We start from the raw sequence: 14,142 nt of genomic DNA, 5'->3' as shown, positions 1-14,142 counted from the left end.
TATCAGACTCTTGAACCTCCCTGAACTACCCTAACCCTAACTCTAAACTACTCAGGACCCCCCCCCCCCCCCACCACCAAAAGATCTGTCTGCACTACTTAAACATCATTTGTTTCCCTGCACTAATTGCAACTGTGAATATTGATTAATCTATTCTTTGATATTTATTTTCTCCTTTGCTCTCCTGGCATTTGTGGTATTTTTACTCTGGTAGTTGGTGCAGCTTGTGTACCTGTCGCAAGGAAGAGCTTCAGTGCATTTGGACATTGACCTCGCGTACGCGACAAACTTGATTTGAATGTTGAATTCTGATCAAACTCCCAGCAGAGGAAGGAGTGAATCTGCTGACGCCCTCCAGCTTCTAATTGCTTGCACAGGATTCCTGCATCTGCAGTTCTGCATCTCCCGAATGTAAGCACTCTGTGCTGAGATCAGCAACTCCTTTCTGAACCCTCTGCCTCTTCCCCCCTCCCCCCCTTATTAAAAAAAGCTTGTGAAGACCTATCCCTGAGACCAAGCTTTCAGTCCCCTACCTTAATAATCTCCAGGAAAATCAGAACCAAAAACAGCAGATGCTGGAAATCTAAAATAAAAGCAGAAAATGCTGGCATTATCCAGGAGGCCTGGTTGTATCTGTGGGAAGAGGGCATAGAACACTACAGTACAGGCTCTTCGGCCCCTGATGATGTGATGACTATATATACCTAAAGAAAACACTAAACCCTCCCGACCACATAACCCTCTATTTTTCTTCCATCCATATGCCTGTCTCTTAAATGCCCCTAATGTTCCAGACTACACCATCATCCCTGGCAATGCATTCCAGGTATCCACAACTCTCTGTGTAAAAAATAAATCTCCTTACGTTTCCACTAAACTTTTCACCCTTCACTTTGTACAGATGTCCTCTGGTACTTGGGATAAAGGTGCTGGCTGTTCACCCTATCCTTGCCTCTCATAATCTTGTGGACCTCTCATCCTTCTTCATTCCAAAAAGTCCGCTAACCTTGCCTCATAAGACACGTTCTCCAATCCAGGCCACATCCTGGTAAATCTCCTCTGCATCCTCTCCAAAGCTTCCTCGGCCTTCCTGTAATGAGGTGACCAAAACTGAACACAATATTCTAAATGTGGTCTCACCAGAATTTTTTCACGCTGCAACATTACTTCACAACTCCCGAACTCAAACCCCCGACTAATAAAGCCCAGCAGACCAGAGGTCTTCTAAACTATCCTTATCAACCTGCATAGCAACCTGGAGAGAGCTGTGGATTTGAACCCCAAGGTCCCTCTGTTCCTCCACTCTGTTAAGTATCCTTCCATTTACCATCAACACAGTCACTGTTTCAGGTTGGGGACTCTTCAAAAAATATCCCACTCTTGCCCCCTCTATGCATCTCTTGTTCACTCCCTTGTTCTGGCAGAGGACCGCCGATCTGAAACATTGGTCTGTCTCTCTCCCAACTAAGGTGGAGAGACCTGCAGAGTTTCCAGGTCTGGTTTTATTTTTTGTAAACACTCTCTAATCTGATTTGGATCAGCTGTTGTCCAACTGCATTCTTGTGAAGTTCCTTGGCAGGGCTTATTGTATGGGCGCTATATTAATGCATGCTTTAATTGGCAGTGTAGTACATGGTCAAGTAACGATTCACGTTGATGTGTTTACTGTACCCTGGCTGAACAGCTCCAAATTGCTGATGGCAGCAAGATAGGAATTCTAAATACTCTTGTCGGAAGGTATTGATTGCAGGCTGGCTTCAACTCACACAATCTTGACCCTGACTCAGTTTCCAAATGGAGTGCTACAGACTCCTTTTCTTGGAAAAAGATTTATCTGCCGACTGCACGCTTGACAAAATTGGAAATTCCTTCTTGCTCCTGGACAGCTCCTTTAGCAGGTTGTGTTGGAGGTCAGTAACATGGACACTGACATTTCAATTCCTCTCACTTACAACAACCCCAGGCTTGCAATTCGGATGTAAAACAAATCCAGCAACAACCTTTGGCAAAACGTCAGGCTGTTGGATAGTTGTTCCTTCTCAGTGACTGAAGTGCCAGTTGATGAAGTAGACAGAGACGATGCGGTCAAACAATATTCATGGCTTTTATTAGCAGAAACTTATGGTACAATAATGAAAGACAATGGGTGCATACACAGTTATACCCAAGGGGAGTGTCTTTAACGGTAGAGAAAATGCACAGCCAATGCTAGTACAGCAAGGTTTGCCAGAGGGGAGACAGGCAGCTTGGCAGACATTCACCACAGTGACAACGAATCCTTCCTGGATTCTGCACAAGCACGCTGGAGAAACTCAGCAGGTCATGCAGCATCCATAGGAAGTAAAAGGTGACCAACGCTTCGGGCCTGCATCAGGAATGTGGAAAAAGAGACAGACGCCTGACTGAAAAGGTGGGAGGGAAAGAGGGAGAGCAAAAGCCAACATGTAAGAGGTCATAGGTGGATACAGGTGGGAGAGTAAAGAAGCTGATGGGGAAGGGAAAGAGGGCTAAAAAGGGTAGGTCTCTGACAGGAGAAGGGGTGGTGGGGAGCTGGAAGAAAGGAAGCAGAGGGAGAAGGAACATGAGAGACTGGGGAAGTGGGTAGATGGAAACTGGAGGTTGATATTGATGTCGCTATGGAATTACAAGGTGTTGTTCTTCCATTTTGCACTGCCAAACCGAGGCCATGGACAGACATATCGGTGCATCTGCATTGCTGACAAAGAGCTCAGGCCTGAAACGTCGACTGCATTCTGCTTCCCTTGGACACTGTGTAACCTGCTGAGTTTCTCCAGCACTATTGTGTCTCCACTAGGGTGGCCAGACGTCCAGTTTTAGGCCGGACAGTCCTGTGCCACTTCGAGCCAGACGCTAATTTGTCCTCCATTTGGGGGGGGGGGTGTGTAGGGCCTACCCCCCCCCCCCAAATGGATAACAAAATAAGTGGCAGAAGTCACTTACCCGTTAAATGCAGCGTGCACGGCCATGTTTCTTCTCACACGCACGCGCAGTGAGGGGGAAGTGACAGTGGCACCACCCCCCACCCCTGAGTGAGTTTCTGACGCTGATCCTGCCAGGCCTTCTGTTTGGGTAAGTTTGAAAAGGCCACTGAGACACCTTCAAACTGAACATCTGCAGACTTCCACTCCCCACATCCACCCCAAACTGTATGCGGTCTCTTCTGTAAATCGGTGTACTTGCACTGAACAATCAACCCGCACTTCACCCGAACTCGGATCAATTTCCTTTAAAGGAATGTTCTTCTGTGCATTTGCGATGATCAATTTAGGGGGTAAAAGGATTGATGTTGTACATCTCTGAAAAAATACCCTTACATTTTACTCCCATGGATCAGTTAAAAGAAATGGGACCATCATTTTGTGAGCTTCTCACTACTGTTCCTAGATTTGACCGCTCCCAAGGTCACTCCCTCTCATTCTCCCCTCTGCACTCTGCCTTTGCTGTGCCTGTCTGGTGGGGGTGGGGGGGGGGGGGGGGGGGTGTTGACCTGCTGATAAGCAAACAGAACAAATCTTCTCACTGAACCTTGGTCCACATGACAATAAACCTATTTATTTCTTTTTCCATTTTGTTCGGGCGCCTACCTAAATTTTGCTTATACCTTGATGAAGGGCTCAAGCCTGAAACATTGGTTAAGGATCTTTATCTTTGCTGTATCGAAGTACACTCTTTGACCTGCTGACTTTCTCCAGCATTGTTTTAACATTTATTTCATGGATAGTTGATGTGTTTATAATTAAGTTGCCCAGTTTTTAAGGAAACAAAATATGTCTGTGAGCTAATGCATTTCAGACTTTGTGGAAGTGCTATGTTGTGAAATAAAATATTAAAAAGGAGACTTTTTGTCTCGTTGTAAGTCTGACCACAAAAACAAAAATCACCATCCTCTTTAAGATTTTCCATATCAAGTCATCCAAACAAAATATGAACTCTGGAGACACGAGAGAGATGGCAGACAGTAGAATCCAAAGCAAAACACAGCTTGCTGGATAAACTCAGGTAGTCGAGGAGCATCAGTGAGGGGGCAAAGGAACAGTCGATGCTTCAGGGAGGAACCCTTCATCAAGACTGAGTTTACCTGTTGTACTTGTGACAAGGGGAAAATTGGGAAGATGCTGGATCTCTGTAATAAAATCAGAAAACAGTGGAAGCAGTGGAAGAAACAGAGGTAATGTTTCAGTCTATTAATCTACACACAGAATCAGCAGTAAGATAACATTAGAATGCCAAGAACCTGGAGCAGGCCATTCGGCCCATCAAACCTACTCTGCCATTCAACAAGATCGTGGCTGATATAGCCATCGATTCAGTTCCTCCTCCACGCCTGTTTCCCAAAACCCCTAATTCCCCGACTAGGCAAAAAATCATTCGAGCTGCATTAAATACATGCAGTGAGGCAGTCTCTACTGCTCCCTTGGGCAGAGAATTCCACAAATACACTCCGCACTGGGAGCAGCCGTTCCTCCTCATCTCCATCCTAAATCTACTCCTTCCAAATCCTGAGGCGATGTCTCCTGACTCTAGTCTTACCTGCCAGTGGGAAAACCCTCCCTGAGTCTATTCATTTAATAATTTTACGTCTCCATATGATCCACTCTCTCATGCCTCTGAATGCCACTGAGTATAGCTCCAGTATCTCTTCTCATTGGCTCATCCCTCATCTCCAAATCGGGAAATGTCATTAAGAGGGAAAGAGTGCAGAGAAAGTTTACAAAGATATTCCTCTTGAAGGCCTGGTTTATAGTTAAAGGTTGAGGACTTTATTCCCTGGAGCATTGGAGAATGAGAGGAGATTAGATAGAGGTATACAAATAATTAGGGGTATAGACTATGTTAGGAGCAGAAATAGGCTATTCAGCCCATTGAGTCTGCCCTGCCCTTTACTCATGAGCTGATCCATTTTCCCTCTCAGCCCCACTGCCCAACCTTCTCCCCATAACCTTTGATGCCCTGACTAATCAGAAATCTATCGATTTCTGCCTTAAACACACCCAATGACTTGGCCTCCACAATAGCCTGTGGCAACAAATTCCACAGATTGGGGGGCGACGTGGTTAGCGTAGTGGTTAGCGCAACAATGTTACAGCACCAGCGACCCTTGCTTGTCCAGCACTGTAAGAGTTTATATATTCTCCCTGTGTCTGTATGGGTTTCCTCTGGGTGTTCTGGTTTCCTCCCACTGCTCAAAACGTATGGGTGCTGTAACTTAAATGGGTGTAACTGGGTAGCATGGGCTCGTGGGCCAGAATGGCCTGTTACTGTGCTGCATGTTTACAATTTGAGAAAACACTCTCTGGCTAAAGAAATTCATCGACATCTCTTTTCTAAGTGGATGTCCTTTAATCCTAAAGTTGTCCTCAACTCTTCCACCATGGGAAGCAAATTTTCTCCGTCTACTCTGTCCATGTCTTTCAACATTCAAAACGTTTCAATGAGATCTCCCCTCATTCTCCTAATTTTCTTTTTTGTTAATTTTTAAAAAAATTTTATTTTTCACACCATAAACCACATTAACCATGATACACACTTTTTCCTTTTCAAACATATACAGTGCCATTTTCTCCCCCCCCCCCCCCTCCTCCCATCCCACCCTCCCTACCTCCCCCCTCCCGTCCATTTAAAGTACAAAATCTAGGATACATTAAACCAGTCAAACAATGTTGTCATTCAATAACAATACACAAGAAATTCCACTGAGTCAATTCTTTTCATTTCCTTCTCCTTCCGTTAATTTAGGTAGTGAATGTCCCCGGTAGGTTTTCGCTATTGTGTTTCTTGTAAGGCTCCCATATTTGTTCAAATATTTCAATATTATTTCTTAAACTATATGTTATTTTTTCTAATGGAATACATTTATTCATTTCTATATACCATTGTGGTATTTTCAAATGATCTTCCATTTTCCAGGTTGACATAATACATTTTGTTGCTACGGCTAGAGCTATCTTAACAAATCTTTTTTGTGCGTCCTCCAAATCAATTCCAAATTCTTTGTTTTTTATGTTACTTAGGAGGAAGATCTCTGGATTCTTTGGTATATTGTTTTCTGTAATTTTATTTAATATCTGATTTAGATCTTCCCAAAATTTTTCTACTCTCTCACATGTCCAGATTGCATGAATTGTTGTTCCCATTTCTTTTTTACATCGAAAACATCTATCAGATACTGTTGGGTCCCATTTATTTAACTTTTGAGGTGTAATGAATAGCCTGTGTATCCAGTTATATTGTATCATACGTAACCTCGTATTTATTGTATTTCTCATCATTCCAGAACATAACTTCTCCCATGTTTCCTTTTTTATCTTTATATTTAAATCTTGTTCCCATTTTTGTTTAGTTTTACCATTTGTTTCCTCATTCTCCTTTTCTTGCAGTTTAATATACATATTTGTTATAAATCTTTTGATTATCAATTCTCCTAATTTTCCAACGAGTACAGGCCAAGAGCTGTCAAGCGCTCCCCATGTGATAACCCTTTCATTCCTGGAATCATCCTTGTGAACCTCCTCTGAACCCTCTCCAATGTCAGCACATTTTTTCTTAAATGAGGAGCCCAAAACTGCTCACAATGCTCTGTGAGATCTCGCCAGTGCCCTGTAAAGCCTCAGTCCCTTCTCTTATATTCTATTCCTCTTGAAATGAATGTCAGCATCACATTTGCCTTCTTCACCACCATCTCAACCTGCAAGTTTACCTTCGGGCTACCTTGCACGAGGACTCCCAGGTCCCTTTGCAACTGGATATTTTCAATTTTCTCCCCATTTAGAAGAGGTCTGCCCATTTATTTTTTCTATCAAAGTGCAGGACTGCACATTTTCTGACATTATTTCTAATTTGCCACTTCTCTGCCCATTCTCTTAATCTGGCTAAATCCTTCTGCAGCCTCCCTAATTCCTCTACCTGCTCCTCTACCTACCTTTGTATTAACTGCAAACTTGTCCACAAACTCATTCATACCATAATCCAAATCATTAATATACAACATAAAAAGAAGCAGCCCCAACACTGACCCATGTGGAACACCACTAGCAACTGGCAGCTAATAGAATATGATCCTTGTATTCCAATGCTCTGCTTCCTGCCAATCAGCCAATGCTCTACCCAAGCTAGAATATTTCCTGTTATAACCATGGGCTCTTGTTAAGTAGCCTAATGTGTCGCACAGATATAGAGTAAATACAAGCAGGCTTTTTCCACTAAGGCTAGCCATGAAAGACCCCAACAATGAAGACGCTGTTTACATCCGGTACCGCACGGATGGCAGTCTCTTCAATCTGAGGCGCCTGCAAGCTCACACCAAGACACAAGAGAAACTTGTCCGTGAACTACTCTTTGCAGACGATGCCGCTTTAGTTGCCCATTCAGAGCCAGCTCTTCAGCGCTTGACGTCCTGCTTTGCGGAAACTGCCAAAATGTTTGGCCTGGAAGTCAGCCTGAAGAAAACTGAGGTCCTCCATCAGCCAGCTCCCCACCATGATTACCAGCCCCCCCACATCTCCATCGGGCACACAAAACTCAAAACGGTCAACCAGTTTACCTATCTCGGCTGTACCATTTCATCAGATGCAAGGATCGACAATGAGATAGACAACAGACTCGCCAAGGCAAATATGCCTTTGGAAGACTACACAAAAGAGTCTGGAAAAACAACCAACTGAAAAACCTCACAAAGATAAGCGTATACAGAGTCGTTGTCATACCCACACTCCTGTTCGGCTCAGAATCATGGGTCCTCTACCGGCATCACCTACGGCTCCTAGAACGCTTCCACCAGCGTTGTCTCCGCTCCATCCTCAACATCCATTGGAGCGCTTTCATCCCTAACGTCGAAGTACTCGAGATGGCAGAGGTCGACAGCATCGAGTCCACGCTGCTGAAGATCCAGCTGCGCTGGGTGGGTCACGTCTCCAGAATGGAGGACCATCGCCTTCCCAAGATCGTGTTATATGGCGAGCTCTCCACTGGCCACCGTGACAGAGGTGCACCAAAGAAAAGGTACAAGGACTGCCTAAAGAAATCTCTTGGTGCCTGCCACATTGACCACCGCCAGTGGGCTGATATCGCCTCAAACCATGCATCTTGGCACCTCACAGTTTGGCGGGCAGCAACCTCCTTTGAAGAAGACCGCAGAGCCCACCTCACTGACAAAAGGCAAAGGAGGAAAAACCCAACCCCCAAACCCAACCAACCAATTTTCCCCTGCAACCGCTTCAACCGTGTCTGCCTGTCCCGCATCGGACTTGTCAGCCACAAACGAGCCTGCAGCTGACGTGGACTTTTACCCCCTCCATAAATCTTCGTCCGCGAAGCCAAGCCAAAGAGAAAGAGGTTAGACAAGAACAAAAGGGCATGGTTTAAGGGTGAAAGGTGAGATGCTTAGGTGGTACATTGTGGGGAACTTGCTGCCAGTGAAGGTGGATTAGGTTCAATTTCAACATTCAAGAGAAGGTTGGATTGGTACATGGATGAGAAGAGCATGGAGGGCTATGATCCCATTGCAGGTCAATTCAACTGGGCAGAATAAATGGTTCGGCATAGATTAGATGGGTTGAATGGCCTATTTCTGCGCTGTAGTGTTTTATGATTCAAATCAACTTGTTGAACCTCCTTTTTACCACCTCCGATCCTTCCTCAAGTAAAAAGACCAGAGCCCCACAAAATACTCCAGATGTGGCCTCAACATTCCTCTGTACAGTGGTAGCAGAATCTCCCTGCTCTTCAATTTAATCCCAGCAATGCAGGCCGACATCCTATTTGCTTTCTTGATCATCTGCTGCACCTGCAGACCAAATTTTTATGATTCATGCACAAGCACTCCCAGATCCCTCTGCACAACACCCACTTAGTCCTCCAAAGGTTTCTCATGGATAGAGAATCGATACTGGACAGAAAGCAAAGAATGGGAATAAACGGATCGGCAGGGATATCACTGGGTTGGGTCCTTGAACCCCAGGATGTGACTGAGCAGGAAGGTGTAAGGAGGCTCTCAAGGCAGGCTGTGATGCAACCAGCCAGTGTACTTTCTACAGTACACCTGTAGAAATTTGATAGAGCACACGATGGCATGCTGAATCTCCTCAGCTTCTTAGAAAGTCGTGGTGTTGATATGTCTTCTTCATGGTTGCTTTGATGTGCTGGCTGCAGGAGAGGTCCTCCCAGGAACATGAAGGAACTGACCCTCTCTACACCGTCACGTCAGTAAAGACAGGTGCATGGACCCTTGTAGATGGAACTGGAATAATGTTTCTCCACACAGTCATGAGTGTAACAGGGAGTCAAATGCACAGCCTTGAGGGGCATTGGCATTCAGGATTATTGTGGAGGAGGAGTTGCCACCCATCCTCCCTCTTTACTGTCTACTGGCCAGGAAGTCAAGGATCCAGTTGAAATTCAAGTTCAAGCCTATTGTTACATGTGGTAAAGATGTAGTCACAGAGGTTATTTTACGAGCAGATCAGTAAATAGCTCATACATGGAACATGTATGTAAGACCATGGGACAAAAGTGGAGTTATCGAGATTGGATAATTTTACTATTACAAACTTGTTATGTACCCAGGAACACAGAAGGCTGTGGAAAGTGGCAAACACAGGCAGGTCCATCACAGACTCCAACTTCCCTTCCATTGCAGGCAACGATGTGAGATGCTGCCTCAAGAAGGCAGCCAACATCATAAAGGACCCATCATCGTGGCCACAACCTCTTCTCGCTGCTACCTTCAGGCAGAAGGTACAAAAGCCTGAAGTCCAGCCCCTCTAAGTTCAATAATAGTTTTTAATCCAACAACTATCAGGCTCTTGAACCTCCCCGTACTATCCTAACCCTGACCATAAACTACTCTAGGACCATCAAAAGATCTGTTTGCATCACTGAATTGTCTGTTTTATTTTCTTGTGCTAACTCCAACAGTGGATATTTTTTAATACTACAGCACAGTAAAGGCCCTTCAGCCCTAGGTGTGCAAAAAAAACCTCAATCCTTCCTACCGCATAATCCTTTATTTTTCTTTTATCCATGTGCTTGTCTAAGTGTCTCTTAAATGCCCCTAATGTTTCAGCCTCCACCACCACCCCTGGTAAGGCATTCCAGGCCCCCAATATCTGTGTAAAAAAACTTACCCTAATGTCTACCTTAAACTTTCCTCACTTCACTTTGTTTCTCATTTTCAATTTATCTATCATTTTATTTTTATCTCCTTTTTCTGCCTTGATGTATTCAATGAGGGGTCGGTGCTGCACAATTGCTCAGTAAAAGAAGGTGTAGGGACACCCCTCCCATCCGATAGCTTACGGGTCACCCTTGTGCAAGGTGTAGGACCTGTTTAGCCTCCCAGTCAGGGACACATGAAGCCATGGGTTGCAGATGGTGGATGTTTTTTTTTACAAGTAGATTCCACAAATTGGAATTTATGGTTGTAAAACTAAAAACTCTGGGCAGATGAATCTGATCAATGGGCAGGGTGACCCATCCAGTATGGACACTGCAACTAAAGAAGGCAACGGGAAACCACTTCAGTATTTTTCCCCTTGTATAATCATGGGCTTGACATCGACTATGGTCTCAGCTCAAAGATGGAACCTTCACCGAAGGAGAACATGGGAGGCAACAATTCGGAGGGTCAGAGATCATGACGCATGGAGGGACATGATCAGCCATGCCCAACCGCAGGGCACCTGAATGATGATGTATTGCAATAATGTAATTTATACTCTTGTCATTGGTCAATCTTATGTACCTGTGTGACTGCAGCAAGGAAGAGTTTTGGTAACTCTACACATTGTACTCATGTATATGACAAAGAACTCATGTTGAACATTACTCACGTGATATCTCTGTCTGCTTTAAATACACCAAATGACCTGGCCTCCACAACAGCCTGTGGCAACATATTCCATAGATTCACCACCCTCTGGTTGAAGAAATTCCTCCACATCTCTGTTCAATTCTTTCAATCATGAAGTTGTGCCCTCTTGTCCTAGACCCCCACCATGGGAAACTACCTTTCTACAACTACTCTGACCATTCCTTTCAACGTTTGAAATGTTTCAAGGAGATCCCCCCCCCCATTCTCCTAAATTCCAACGAGAACAGGCAAAAAGCCTTTTCCACTAGCATCCCAGTTAATTGGCCGCGCAGTGTCCCAGTTAAAGGAGTCGTTTTTGCTGTTTCCTCTGGGCCATCTTTAACCTGGACACAAACTGCTTTCCCACTGACCACTAGTCATATCTGGGAATAGGAGAGTCTGCCTTCAACAATAGTTCCAGGATGCACCTTGTCCTTTTACCATTGGTTGAATCAGCACACTGGCGTCAGCTGATGCCAGGGATGTAAGTAGGGGTCAAGGCCGACAATCCCCTGCCATTACGTCATTTGACACCAGCGCGCTGATTGTTTCCCTTTTCCACTGGATACTTAACCGGTAAATTGGCCTTTAATTCATGCAACAGGGTTCCAGCGGAAAAAGAGCTAAACACTTCTCATATGATAATCCTTTCATTCCTGGAATCATCAAAGATCCTTCCTGTTCTTTGGTACATGATAAAAAGCAATTCGATTCAATTCAATGCGGCTTCACCAGGCTTGCTTCTGGGATGACTGGTTTGAGAAGAACCATTTTCCCTCGACATGTGATCTTAATGAAGCATACAAAATTCTCACAGAGCATGACAGGCTGGACACAGGGAGAGAGGAGAGTGTTTCTAATGACCACAGCCTCATAAAAATGGGTCAACCACTTGGGAACAAGATGAGGAATTCTTCATTCAGATGGGGGAAAATCTTTGGAATTGTCAACCCCAGAGACTGTGGAGGGTCAGTCATTGAGTTTACTCAAAACACAGATCATGTGGAGATGAAGGGAATTGTGGGAGATGGGCGAGAGAGTGGTGCAGAAGTAGAACAGAAACGGGGACAGACTCGATGGCAGAGAATACACGATGGGCTAAATAGCCTATTTCAGCTCCTACATCTTATGGTTTTATAACATCCCCCATTGAGAAGACAACCCTACCTGACGGTGACCACGGTAGTGGTCCAGCAATGGGCTCAGCGATAGAGTGGTGCAGAAGTAGAACAGAAACAGGGACAGACTTGATGGCAGAGAATACATGATGGGCTAAATAGCCTATTTCTGCTCCTACATCTTATGGTTTTATAACATCCCCCATTGAGAAGACAACCCTACCTGACAGTGACCTCGGCAGTGGTCCAGCGAGGGGCTCAGCGGCTGAGGCACCCACACAGGCTGCGGCCTGCTGGAGACAGGCTCATGGGAATTCAAGAGGATGCTGAGGGCAAGACAGGCCTCCCGAAGGGTCTCGGGCGCTGAAGGCTTCCTCATCGTATCAGAGGTTTGGATCTGGAGCTCAGGATGCCGATGGATCACCCAAGAGTCTGTGCAGCTACAGGGAACGCCTGAGGTGAGTCCACAGACATTTAGTGACCTTGAAGGGACTCTCCTTTGCTTCTCTTCCTCCCATTGTTAGAGGCGCTGAGCAATACTCACGGCGACTCTTGAGGAATCATGTATATTACATTTTTAAAGGATTATTATGTTCAAGTGGCTGACCGGAGGCTTAGTCAAACCGGCTTGGGAGGTTCTGAGTGAAGTTGTGTCGTCACAATGCGATGAAGTCATTGGGAATGGGCGGGGCTTTAAAAAGCTGCAGGTGACTGTTGGAGTAAACGACTTTTACCAAACTTCGACTCGACTATGTCTGATCATTTTCTCGTTCTTCACTTCACACTGTGACTCAGTTGCGACAACGCGACAATATTAAAAACCTTAAGCAGTCTAAATGAACGATGGTGAAGGCTTGTGGGGACAGACATCTGCTCCTGCCCCGAATTCTTACGTTCTCATTCCATGTACTCTCCCCACAGCCCTTCAGAGCATTCCCTCTCAGACCAGGTGCAGTTAACCCAAAACATAAATCATTCCTATGTCTTCACGGATGCTGGCGGACCCACTGAGTTCCACCAGCAGACTATTTCTTGCTCCAGATTCTGGAGTCTGCAGTATTTTGTATCTCTCCGGACCATACTCTCCCTCTCCAACTGCTTCCATTCACTCAGTGACCAGAGCACCTCATGGGGTGACAGTTCTCCTCCATTGATTCCATCACACACACCCCCTCCCCTCCATCGACTCCAACACACACCCAACCTTCCCCTCCATCGAATTTGCCTATAACTTGGATAAGCAGCCAACACATTAAAAGATCCGTCCCACCCTGGCGACACACTCTTAACCCTCCCCCCCCATCAGCAAGAAGGTTCACAAGCGTAAGATCACACACCCCCAGGTTCAAGAACAGGTTCTTTCCCACTGTAATCAGACTCCTGAATGAGCCCCACACCAGTAAATCTCTGCTGCCTTTGCTCTATAACAGCAGATCTCCCAATGTAATCCAGCCCTTTCTATTGTACCTTACCTGCTGTACTGCAAAACAAATTTTCTCACGTGACATTGAACTTGAGGCCTGAGACTGAGAGTGGTGTGAGAGCCAGGCCAGTATTTCCACTGTCAGTTTGTTTGAGGCGAGGGCACAAGTTCTCTGGAGGATCAGTACTCCACTTTGGCTTCTCCTCCAGGCTCTGGCACATCAGAGATTGTTGCTATCACCACTGGACTGCGACCCTGTTAATATAAAGTGAATACAGCTTGTACTCTGCCCAAAACTTCATTGCACTGGTCATGGTGTAAGGTGTTGGGAAAGGGGAGATGTGTTGGACAAGGGGAGATATGTGTGTTGTGTTCAGCTCTCAACACTCATTCATTAATAAACGTGATTTGGAAAGCAGATGATTCATCACACCAGGGACCTTCATAGAACCTTGAGTAAATCAGGATTAAATTACCACGACAGGCTCAACATGCCCTTGAGCACCATATATTATTTCAGCAAAAACATCAATTGCCACACAGTCTGATATGACAGTGAGCTGCTTGTAACATAAACCCTCTTCATAATCACGATCTGACTGCAGTGAAACTGTATGATGAGATGGTGTGGAGGGTGCTTTACTCTGTGTCTGACCCTGGGAATGTGTGATGGGTCAGTGTGGAGGGAGCTTCACCCTGTGCCTGACTCTGGGAATGTGTAATGGGACGGTGTG

General features: G+C 45.3%; 1 protein-coding gene across 2 annotated transcripts in view; it reads right to left on the bottom strand.

Annotated features, from left to right (window-relative positions):
- The window catches only part of LOC138763017 (uncharacterized), a 145,846-nt gene extending 133,233 nt beyond the window's left edge, over positions 1-12,613 (bottom strand). For both annotated transcript variants that reach the window (XR_011357285.1, XM_069936510.1), the window contains exon 1: positions 12,209-12,613. Coding sequence is in view for 1 of the 2 variants with exons in the window: in XM_069936510.1 (XP_069792611.1) it covers positions 12,209-12,364 (156 nt within the window). In the remaining variant the exon portion in view is untranslated. The remainder of the gene's footprint in view (positions 1-12,208) is intronic.
- Between the last annotated feature and the right edge of the window lie 1,529 nt (positions 12,614-14,142).

This window comes from Narcine bancroftii, chromosome 5, assembly GCF_036971445.1.
Source record: "Narcine bancroftii isolate sNarBan1 chromosome 5, sNarBan1.hap1, whole genome shotgun sequence".
Classification (NCBI taxonomy): domain Eukaryota; kingdom Metazoa; phylum Chordata; class Chondrichthyes; order Torpediniformes; family Narcinidae; genus Narcine; species Narcine bancroftii.
The sequence above is the reverse complement of the archived record's forward strand: the minus strand, read 5'-3'. Positions and strand labels throughout refer to the sequence as shown.